This window comes from Salvelinus namaycush, chromosome 18 (assembly GCF_016432855.1).
Source record: "Salvelinus namaycush isolate Seneca chromosome 18, SaNama_1.0, whole genome shotgun sequence".
In the NCBI taxonomy this organism is placed as follows: Eukaryota; Metazoa; Chordata; class Actinopteri; order Salmoniformes; family Salmonidae; genus Salvelinus; species Salvelinus namaycush.
Window position 1 is genome coordinate 15,031,854 of NC_052324.1, and position 11,586 is coordinate 15,043,439.

The 11,586-nt window shown below is 39.7% G+C and overlaps 1 protein-coding gene across 1 annotated transcript; it reads right to left on the bottom strand.

The window, feature by feature from the left end:
* Positions 1-968: 968 nt before the first annotated feature.
* Positions 969-7,794, bottom strand: LOC120062703 (arrestin domain-containing protein 1-like). Its single transcript, XM_039012762.1, has 8 exons — positions 7,636-7,794; positions 4,660-4,770; positions 4,320-4,370; positions 2,918-3,072; positions 2,617-2,802; positions 2,227-2,403; positions 1,718-2,099; positions 969-1,361 (listed from the first exon to the last, which is right to left on the bottom strand). The coding sequence occupies exons 1-8, from the start codon at positions 7,760-7,762 to the stop codon at positions 1,318-1,320; spliced, it is 1,233 nt and encodes a 410-aa protein (XP_038868690.1). The 5' UTR covers positions 7,763-7,794; the 3' UTR covers positions 969-1,317.
* Positions 7,795-11,586: the final 3,792 nt, after the last annotated feature.

Genomic DNA, 11,586 nt, shown 5'->3' on the forward strand with positions numbered 1-11,586 from the left:
TTTGTTGTATTAAAATTAGGCTTTTGTGATGTCAAGACTAGTGACCTTTGTGACGTCCCACCTCCTGAATCCAAGTATTTGACATGGGGGAGGGGACCAGTTATGATCAAACTTTATCAATGTAGAAGCAACTGTTATTTTTCACATTTTGGTAGTCTTAATTTGATCTGGTTTCATCCAAATTTCATGATTTTGACTGTTTGGGACGTTTAAATAAATCTCAAATCCAATCTTGCTGTTGAAAAGCTGCTTGCTGGTGTAAAACATATACAGGATATCCCATGGCAAGTGCTAGATCTACATAATATACGACAGTTGATTTGATAGCCAAATGAGGACAACAGCGCTGTGCGCAGCTAGCTTGATTTTAAACAACACTATACATCCTACACAATCTGACTATAACTATTATACAGCAAACTAAGAATCTTACACAGTCAAATCATCAATCACAGTGTGCACCTTATAAGATTCATCTGTTGTTTTCAGTCAGAAAGAGAGAACAAACCATAGCATTATGGGAGCACCCGCTAAGCTAGGTTTGTTGGATCCAATATCTACACATATCAGCAGCACAAGTCCCACAAGTCAACTTTCAAACATACAAAACTAAAATCACCGTCCTTCACATTTCAAGCATCACACATGCAATTTCAACATATTCTAAAGGAAAAAAATATATATTGTAAAAAATGTGTTTTACCCCCTTTTTCTCACAATTTCAATTACAATCTTGTCTCATCGCTGCAACTCCCCAACGGGCTAAGGAGAGGCGATGGTCGAGTCATTGCGTCGTCCGAAACATGACCCGCCAAACCATGCTCCTTAACACCCGCCCGCTTAACCCGGAAGCCAGCTGCAACAATGTGTCGGAGGAAACACTGTTCAACTGACAACCGAAGCCAGCCTAGAGGCGCCCGGCCCGCCATAAGGAGTTGCTAGTGCGTGATGAGCCAAGTAAAGCCGGTTGTGGCACAGCCTGGGATCGAACCCGGTCTGCAGTGACGCCTCAAGCACTGCGATGCAGTGCCTTAGACTGCTGTGTGTACACCACACGGGAGGCCCCTAAACTATTTCTAAATGACACCGACTTAACTTTAAAAACTTGGCTCCAGCTATAAAAATGGTTTATGTAAAAACATATTACTGTCCTGAAAGTGCTAAAATTGTGTGAAAACAATCAGTAAAAAGGTGCTGCTTAACCAAGGCTGAAGTACTTAAGGAGGGCTGCCTGGCATCATGATCCTCTAGTAGGGAGGTTGATTGTCATGTTCAGTGTACAGTTGCCAGCAGTCAGTCTCTCCTGTTTCATGATGTTTATGTGTTGCTGCTACAGCTCTTGGCATAGCTGGGAGGAGCTTCTGTAACAGAGAGGACAGCGGATATCAGTAATCAGACAGAAAGAGACATTACTACACAATACCCACCCAACTACATACTTTTCATCAGAAACGACATGAGTCATGGGCATGGCAAACACTTACGAAGCAAAGGCATAAATGTCTACGGAATGGCAATTAGACTCTTACATTCATATTGGATATTAGCTCAGATTTAAGCCAGCCACAACTGATACAGTGAGATGACAATACAACACCAGAAACACCTAACCCAAATACTTAATATCAAAATGTGTAATAAGATAACTAAGTAAAAAACTAAATAGCATTAGCACTGCCAGTCACTACAGGTTATTCAATAGGAGTGTAAGACTGACCATGTGGGAGTGTGGAGGTGCTGTACTCTGGCGGTAGTAGTGGGTAGAGGGTGGGCATGGAGTTGGCCAGATAGTCCATCTCAGCTGGAGGGGCACTGGGGGAGGCAGCTGGCGGGGCGCTGGGGGAAGAAGTAGAGACTCTGATCCTGGGTGCAGGTTTTGGGGCTGGGCGGCGGGCAGGGGTAGTAGTAGGAGGTCCTTGGTTATGGGAGGATGGCTCAGAGCGGCTGCTGTTTTCTAGCTCGGTAGGCTTGGCAGAGGAGCAAAGAGGATCAGGGGTCTGGGGAGGTGGTCTGGAGCGCTGTGCTGACGTGGTGTCCACTGAGATGTTTCCAATGTGGATGGGCAACAAAAATGACACCACGGGAGATTTCAGAGAGATCTAATGTACCAGGGAGTAAAAGGGAGAAGGTTTCATCAAAACATGCGTGCTAAACTACGGACCAAAGGGTTTGGCTGTAGAGGAAACGGTAGAGAAATGGTCTTGTGAAAAGAGAAAAGTTGCTTACTTTAATAAAGTATTCCATGTTTATTAGGCCACAGTCAACCATAGATGACTGGCGCAGAGGAGGTACAATAATCTGCTCCTTCCACTCAGCCTGTTTGTCAGCCTTCACCCCAGCACCTTCCACCTGCACTAAAGTCCTCAAGTCAATGGTAGGCTTCTTCGTCTGGTAAGTCACTTTCTATTGGAGACGAGCACACAGAAATAATGGTAGAAAATGATTGAGGGATAAAATAAAAACGCCTTTATCTCTCACCTACACATTGAGACAATAATGACCACATTGCAGCTTTATGACACCGTTGACTAAATCACACTTGGTTGTACAACACTCTTCTGTTGTACATCCATAGCCTTGCTTTATTTCAAGCGCTGTAGACTCACTAGTCTGTACCTGCATGAGACGGGCCACCACAGTCCCCGTGGTTTTCCCAGACCGGTTGTCAATCTCTGTGGTCAGCTTGATGACCTGACCAGGGGTGTAGCCCTTCATGTCACTCTGGGCCTTCAGCACCACCGTTCCTGTCTTCACCCCCAGCAGGTAGGTGAACGTCTTAGTAACGGAAGATGAACTAGGTCCCTGGAAACAGGTGGGAAATATTAGGTTAAGACCAGATTCCCCAATGTCCTGTTTCTAAGACTTGGATATTTCTGATTAAGTGAAAATGTATAAAATCTGCTAGGGAAAAACTCACATGGATGTCAGGCACTTCGTTGAGGTCGAGGATCCTCAGCAGGTAGAAAGGCTTCTCAGTCTTATAGTCCTTAGAGAAGCGAGAAGTGTCGATGAAAGCCCTCACTCTGTACATAATTTTTCCATAGTTCCCTTCAAAGGATGTGGGAAGAGAGGCTATATGGGAGGGAAGGAGTAAAGGCATTTATCACATATGTATTTTCACAGAGGCAAGACTACAGGCAACAGACTTTCAAATGGCCTCTATCTATTGCAATTGTACGTCTTGAAGGTGTGCAGGTTTCAGATTTTAAATCACAATGGACAGTTGATTAGGACCTGTTAGGTTGGTGTGGGTTTCTGTGGTGTGTGTCATGTACATTGTTATGAAAGACCGCTTTATCAGAGCGAAAGGGAATCCCTTCTCAGCTGGAAAGGCAGTCTGTCTGTCGGTCTGTCTGATAGACCTTATCGATGAGTAATGGGCGGAGGGGTTATGATGTTATCATTGGGCTCCCTCCCTGAGAGCTAGAGCATAGATAAGGGAGAACATGTGATACTGTTTTAAGAATGATCTATCTCACTCATGTCCTTAGCATGCAAAGGTTTGAAACAAAAAGACAAGTAGGCCATGACAGATTGTTAGCATAAACGACCACGAGACAAAACACAACAAGGGGTGGCAGGTGACCTAGTGGTTAGAGCGTTGGGCCAGTAACCGAAAGGTTGCTGGATCAAATCCAGACAAGGTAAAAATCTGTCGTTCTGCCCCTGAACAAGGCAGTTAACCCACTGTTCCCCGGTAGGTCATCATTGTAAATAAGAATTTGTTCTTAACTGCCTAGTTAAATAAAGGTTAAATAAAAAAATACATATTAAAAAAAACAGGGGAGAAAGCAACTGCTATACATGAGATAGTATGACAACAGGTGGCAACACCTCAGGGCATCTATGCTCTCAGCCCATACCACACTAGTCAACAATTGGAGAAGAGGAGGCTAATGGGTACAAGGATAAAATAAAATAAAATGTGTCATAAAAGTTTATTACAGAGTTTTACTATAAGCTAATCAGGAATCATTTTTAAATGACTTATAACCCCTTGATAAAGTATACCTCAATAACTCTTACAAACAGTTCATGGGCACGAGTAAATTACCTTACAATTACTCTCCTGTGTGCTCATTTGTAGCACCATTTCCATTGAAGACACATGACAATGGTCCCTATGGTAATCCTCATAACCATTGATGTAGAGGCACAGGAAGCGGTACTGTAATTTATTGCTCACATTACTTCTGCTTATAGTGAATGAGCCATGTCAGAACTACAGTAAACTTACATGTCTGATTATAAAATGAGGAAAACCCATATGTTTAAAGGAATGTGGTACAACAGGTCTACAAAGCACTCAGTGGCCTTACCTGGAATGAGAAACTTGAATGGAAAACTGTGATCTCCCTCTTTCAGGGTTCCTGGGACACAGGAAAAAAAAAGGATAAACATCAGATCAGCTGGCTGGAAAACATTCTGTCCATTAACAATTGTTCATCTTCTAGGAATCACATTTTACTTTCAGGGTAGAAGGGGAACTTCAGAATATGGATTAAATCTTTGTTTACCTTTTCCTTCTGACATACATAGGTGATGAAGGAAATATCCATTACAAAACAATGATTTTCTGGAAGGTGTATGTTTCATTAATTGAATGTTTGAAGCTCCAAAAGGTGAGAGAGAAACAGGTAAAGACCCCGTTGACAGCACCTTTATCTGCCACAGAGAGCGTGCTGCTGAAGTACTGCTCTTCCACTGTCCAGGCTGTGTCGTCCATCTTGCCGGTGACACCACAGAAGCCTCGGCAATTCACCTTGATATCTGCAGGGATAATACATAGTAAAACACAGTAACATAAGAGAAGTTGAGGTCCTCAGACTTCATAACAAAATGGAGATACAAACAGAAGCAGAGCATGGCAATGTATTCTTGAAAGCCCTTTTAGGATAGTTTACATTCTGATTGATATGTTCTTTTTTTGCAAACAAAGCACCTATTGTGGACACCTACTTTAACACGTCACACAGATATATATATATATATATATAACAGAACTAAAAAGCAAACTCTAATTCTGAGAAACCCAAACACAAAGACCAGTAAAAGAAAGACAAACATACATGTAACTGCCAAAATAAAGGAGACACCAAATGAAAGTGTCTTAATAGGGCATTAGGCTGCCAGAACAGCTTCAATGAGCCTTGGCATATCTGGTGACAGACACACACACATCCTTTAAAACCCCCTTTGATCCTTTGAGAACCCTCTTTAAAAAGTAATCTCTTCTTCTAGCCATGGTTAAATAAAGGTTAAAAAAAAGAAAAAATAAAGAAAATGGTAGCCAAAATAAATGGGCAACTGGACATTTTTATACATGACCCTAAGCATGAGATGTTAATCGCTAAATTTACTCAGGAACACCACCTGCGGAAGCACATGCTTTCAATATACTTTGTATCCCTCATTTACTCAAGTGTTTCCTTTATTTTGGCAGTTACTTGTAGTTTTCCTGGTGTGATGTAATGCAGCACACTTGATCAGTTTGCTTTCCTCAGTGAGTCACATGCCTGGCTGCAAAACTCTCCAAAACCCACTGAAGTCACAAGCCCATGAGCACAGAAATTAAAGGGTACTAAATGGTAGTCCCAGCGGGGATTGGCAACAGCTCTTGGCCAGCAGTGTGCATGGTCATGACCCAAATTAATTAATAGCTCAATCAATCATAATTCTGGTTTGAGCCAAGTAAGACAGACAATCCTGGAGGAGGATGGCCAAGAAAAAACGAATCTATTAACAAACCCTGTAGAAATATGAAGTGCAGTACTCTGATTGATATTCAGTTAAATTCTCTGCTTATATCACACAAGAAGTTTAATTGTAACTTCCCATTATGACTTTAAGAACATGAGTGGGTCCGCTATTACAGACTAACAATCTGCTCTGTAGAGGGTACCAGCTCTTGTGAAAATCTACACTGAACAAAAATATAAAACGCAACTTGTAAAGTGTTGGTCCCATGTTTTTGAAATGAAAGATCCCCAAAATTTTCCATACTCACAGAAAGCTTATTGCTCTCAAATGTTGTGCACAAATGTGTTTAGATCCCAGTTGAGGATTTCTGCTTTGCCAGGATAATCCATCCACCTGACAGGTGTGGCATATCAAGAGGCTGTTTAAACAGCATGATCATTACACAGGTGCACTTTGTGCTGGGGACTACAAAAGCCCACTCTAAAATGTGCAGTTTTGTTACACACATAATGCCACAGATGTCGCAAGTTAAGGGAGTATGCAATTGGCATGCTAACTGCAGGAATGTCCACCAGAGCTGTTGCCAGAGAATTGAACGTTAATTTCTCTACCATAAGCCGCCTCCGTCATTTAAAGAATTTGGCAGTACGTCCAATCAGCCTAACAACCGCAACTCAACCAGCCTAACAACATGTACATCAGTGTGTTCCAGTTCCCGTCAATATCCAGAAACTTCACACAGTCATTGAAGACGAGTGGGACAACATTCCACAATCAACAGCATGATCAACTCTATACGAGCAAGATGTGTCACGCTGCATGAGGCAAATTGTAGTTACACCAGATACTGACTTGTTTTCTGATCCACGCCCCTACCTTTTTTAAAGGTATCTGTGACCAACAGATGTATATCTGTATCTCCAGTCATGTGAAAGCCATAGATTAGGGCCCAATTGACTGATTTCCTTACACGAACTCTGAGTAAAATCTCTGAAATTGTTGTTCAGTGTAATTTGAAGTCCTCACAACTCATGGGTCAGATAGCCAATACTGTAGTAACTTGGGAACGTTATCAAGTTCATAAGACATCAGTTATCAACAACAGTGCAGCTAGGGACACTGTGCTCAGTATGGGAATGTAATGACGAAAGCTGCCCCACCTGTTTTTCCTGACCTGCAATGTAAACAAACCAGAGGTCCATGACACAAAACACCTTCAGTGTGACAAGAGGGCAATTTCGTTTCCATGTTGGCTACGGTTCAGAGAAAATAAAAATAATAAAAACCAACTAAATGCATTTTCTAACTCCACGCACCGTCTCAAAACATGTTTGATCACCCAGAGTACAATTTTGTTGAAAAGATGAGTGAATTTGTGTTTTTGTTCCAGCAGCAAGTGATCGGGATGAGGGTGACCACCACCTGTCAGCAGCCATTTGATACTTGAAACAGGGACAGCCATTTGAGATCCTTGACATAAGGAACACAGTTCCAGTTCCATTGAACAATTCAATGTTCTATCCAACTACGTTACATTTCTGGAATATAACAACTTGAGTTTATGATTGCCACTTCTATGCTTGCCTTGCCATTTCATCCTTGGGTTAAAATGTTCATGGGCAAAAAAATCTTGTTTTTTGTTCGTTTTGTTGTTTTACCTTAAGATATGGTGAGTATTAAAAAAGAACGGTCAAATTTGTCCTTTCTGACAGCACCTTTAAATGAGATTGATCACCTTGCCCCCCCCCCCCAACGCATCTATAGAAACAGTGTCTGTTCGAGTGACAGCACAGTATTTAATTCAACATCCTAAGTATTTACTGTAAATAAAAAACGCTTCACAAATCACACCATTGAGTTCGTTTCAGTGGAACACGACTTTCTTGTCAGTCCGAGGAGACAACGAAGGTTTCACGACAGCTGAAAGAACATTACCTTTAAATAGTAGCGCTTGGGCGGTTGTAATTTTCAGCGTGCCTGAAACGGCATCTCCAGGACTATAAACAACTTTATTGTCCTTAAAAGTGATGTCAAATTCTTGCAGTTTTCCCATGTTTCCCATCACGAAAGTCTGCCACCGACGGATCGGTCTATCACCTGTGCTCTGTGGTGGCGTTTTCTTCCCTTTCGGTTCAGCCCTCTCAACGTGACGTCACTAACATGAAACTCAGTCTCTTATTTAAAGGTACATTTTCTCACGTCACAGTTAAATACTTACTGAAATGTAATGCATGTGGGTCTGTCGTCCGGTAAACAAAATATCATAGTTGTTTTTTTCAATTTTATTTCCATACATCAAACTGACTCAGTAAAATATTTTACAGAACAGACATGCCTCTAAAATACAAGTTAGGGTGTCTGATATGCCTACTGTATGGATAGTCAACACTTTCCCCTTTAGTGAGATGACAACTCTATGTACATTTGCAAGGGATTTTTAAAATGAAAGCAAAAGATCACAGAAACAATAATTATATTACAAAATATAATTCATACACAATGGGGGGAAAAAACAACCCAAAAAACAATTTGTTTAACAGTTAAAAGTTGACCCAATATGACACGCATGCAGACAATTATCAATGAGATATGAATATGGAAGTGAGAGAAAGCTGCATGCTGTATATAGAATGAGATACATTCAATGATATTGATAAACTTACAGGCTATGACTGACTCACACCATGAAAGTCTGACTGCTGTTGGATGGTTATGTCAGTTGGGATGGTGGTCAGGGACTGGAGGCTCATGGAGGTTGACACTGTGCTGTCATCTTGAGAAGTAATTGATGTAGAGTGGAAATAGACTAATGCTTAAAACACCTTAGAAGGAAAATATATGAAGAGTAATACTTAGGATGGGAATTATCATATGGAAATGTTTCTCATTTCCATGTATTCAAAAAAATGTCAGAAGGTATTTTGCAACACTTCGTAGAGTGATGTCAACAGATGATATCACATTTGACCTTTCCTGTGTTGCCACATTCTCTTGCCCTACAATTCACCTCTGCTTTTCAACAATTGTTGTATAACAATGGTAAAATCGTCTAAGATTATCCAGTTAACAAATCCCCCAAATACTAATATTTGTATTATTTTTTAACAAGTACATCTGGACTTCAGTGGTGTAAAGTATAATAGTTTTTTGGGGTATCTGTACTTTCCTTTACTATTTATATGTTTGATTACTTTGACTTTTATTTCACTACATTTCTAAAGAAAATTATGTATTTTTATTCCATACCCTCCATTCCCTGACACCCAAAAGTACTCATTACATGTAGAAAGAGGAGGAAGGGAAGCGCTACTAAGGTACACAATAGTACATGTTGGTAGATAGAAGGTGCTCTTTGGTAAAAGGGGTAAATTGGTCATCAAAAAGAAAGGAGGACCAAGGCACTCTTCATATAATTAATTAAAATGCCTTTATTGGTATGGCATGTTCAATAGAAACAAAGTTTTAAAAAATCAGACGCGTTTCGGCTGCATGGCCATCGTCAGGGAGTACACAAAAATAATACAATATCCTCTTTTGAACAGCTTTTCCAAATAGCCCTAATTAGAAGTGGGAGTGGTTACAAAATTGATTGGACACACCTAGTAAGCAATACTATACACATTAAAAAGTGAAATACTGAAGCTATGTTATCATAAAAATACAACTCCAAGCTAGAAGTATCAGAACACTAAAAGGTAGTTCTAACCTTAAATATGACTGGGAGAAGTGTCAAGAATAAGAAAGCAATATATTCCATAGTACACTAGAACACAGCAAAACATGAACAACAACAGTCTAAACATAGCTGAGGGCAATTGAGCAAAATGTCCACTAGATGACAGCAAATGGACCTATCACAACCCTACAGGAAGGGTGAGAAATCCATATCTTCATTTAAACCAGGGTATTTAGTGGCCTGTAGTTTGTAAATCCAAAAACTTTCCCTTTGGTTTAATTGTTTAAGACGGTCCCCTTTTCTAATAGAGGCTGGAATATGATCAATACCCATAGCTTGTAGGGAGGCAGGGTTGCCATGGTGTAGGGACTTGTTGTGCCTTGCCATGGGGTCTTCATTGCCTACCCGTATGGCGTACTTGTGTTCCGCTAAGCGGTCTTGAAGGCGTCTCTTTGTCCGTCCAATGTAGAACACCTTGCACTGTGGACATTCCAATCTATACATGACATGAGTGGTTTTGCAGTTAATGAAATGCTTGACGTAATACTCCATTTTGGAAGCTGTGTCAACAAAATACTTCTTCTGTGCAATATTTCTGCAATGGTTTCAATGGTTACATTTAAAAGAGCCCTTGGGTTTGTGGTCAAGCCAAGTTTTTTGAGTCACCCGGAAGATAACTGTGGACTAATTTGTCATTTAGGGTAGGACATCTCTTAAAGTTTATGTCTGGTGGCTCAGGAAAGACTTGGCGTAGTAGCGTATCACTTTGGATGATTCCCCAATTATTGTTGAATGTTGCCACATTCTCTTGCCCTACAGTTCACCTCTGCTTTCAACAATTGTTATATAACAATGGTCAAATTGTCTAAGATTATCCAGTTCACAAATCCCCAAAACACAAATATTTGTATTATTTTTTAACAAGTACATCTGGACTTCAGTGGTGTAAAGTATAATAGTTTTTGGGGATATCTGTACTTTCCTTTAGTATTTATATGTTTGATTACTTTGACTTTTATTTCACTACATTTCTAAAGAAAATTATGTATTTTTACTCCATACCCTTCATTCCCTGACACCCAAAAGTACTCATTACATGTTGAATTCTTAGCACGACAGGAAAATGGTCCAATTCACACACTCATCTAGAGAACATCCCTGGTCATCCCTACTGATTTTTATCTAGAGGACTCACTAAACAAATTCTTCTTTGGAAATTATGTCTGAGTGTTGAAATATGCCCGTGGCTATCCGTAAATTGATTTGATTGTGCCGTCTGGTTTGCTTAATATAAGGAATTTTAAATGATTTATACTTTTACTTTTGATACTTGAATATATTTGAGCAATTACATTTACTTTGATACTTAAGTATGTTTAAATCCAAATACTTGTAGACTTTTACTCAAGTAGTATTTTACTGGGTTACTGTAAATTTTACTTGAGTCCTTTTCTATTAAGGTATCTTTACTTTTACTCAAGTATGACAATTGGGTACTTTTTCCACCACTGCTGGATTTAAACTATAATGATTTTAATATCTAGACTGTTAATTTATAACTGTATGTTGTTGACAGTAAGTAATTATCTCGCTCTCTACCCTCCTTATAATCATGCCAAAGACAACCTGTTATTATAAGCCCATAAGAAGAGAGAATTTACAAAGACTTAAAGCATTACCTCGTTCACACGTGCTGTTCAGAACGGGACTTTGTTAACACCTCGTCACAACTCCTCTAGAGACTTCCTGCTTGAGGCGGTAATAACACAATTAAACAGAAAGAGGAAAAGCATTTTTTTTTAAAATCAGCTATGCAATCGTTAAGCCACAGAACATCCAACCCCACCCCCATTACTTATTTGTTTCGCTTATAACCGAGTAAAATATATATTTTTTTCAAATGAATGCAGTTGGAAAAGGTATTCCTTTAAAAAAAAATTAACATGCTTATGATATACACTTTGATTAGTTTAAAACAGAGCATGTTTATAGGTTTTGCTTTCCAATTACAGTATCTAATCTTTATTACACATCAATAAAGAATACATTTATGATCACTCTCGGGTACATACATTTTTTCTTCACATGTCCCATGTCAATTCTATGAATACTATTTATGTTATAGATAATAAAACTATACTTTCTCAGGATGATGAAGACACTGAGCAAATGTGATGAGACTACTATGAGGATCCTCATTCAAGATGTGT

Excerpts from the sequence above, each read along its gene's own strand:
- LOC120062703 (XM_039012762.1), bottom strand. The coding sequence starts at position 7,762 with ATGGGAAACATGGGAAAACTGCAAGAATTTGACATCACTTTTAAGGAC. Across the intron at positions 4,771-7,635 it reads CCAAGCGCTACTATTTAAAG|ATATCAAGGTGAATTGCCGA; the intron begins GTAATGTTCTTT and ends TTATCCCTGCAG. Across the intron at positions 4,371-4,659 it reads GCTCTCTGTGGCAGATAAAG|GAACCCTGAAAGAGGGAGAT; the intron begins GTGCTGTCAACG and ends CCTGTGTCCCAG.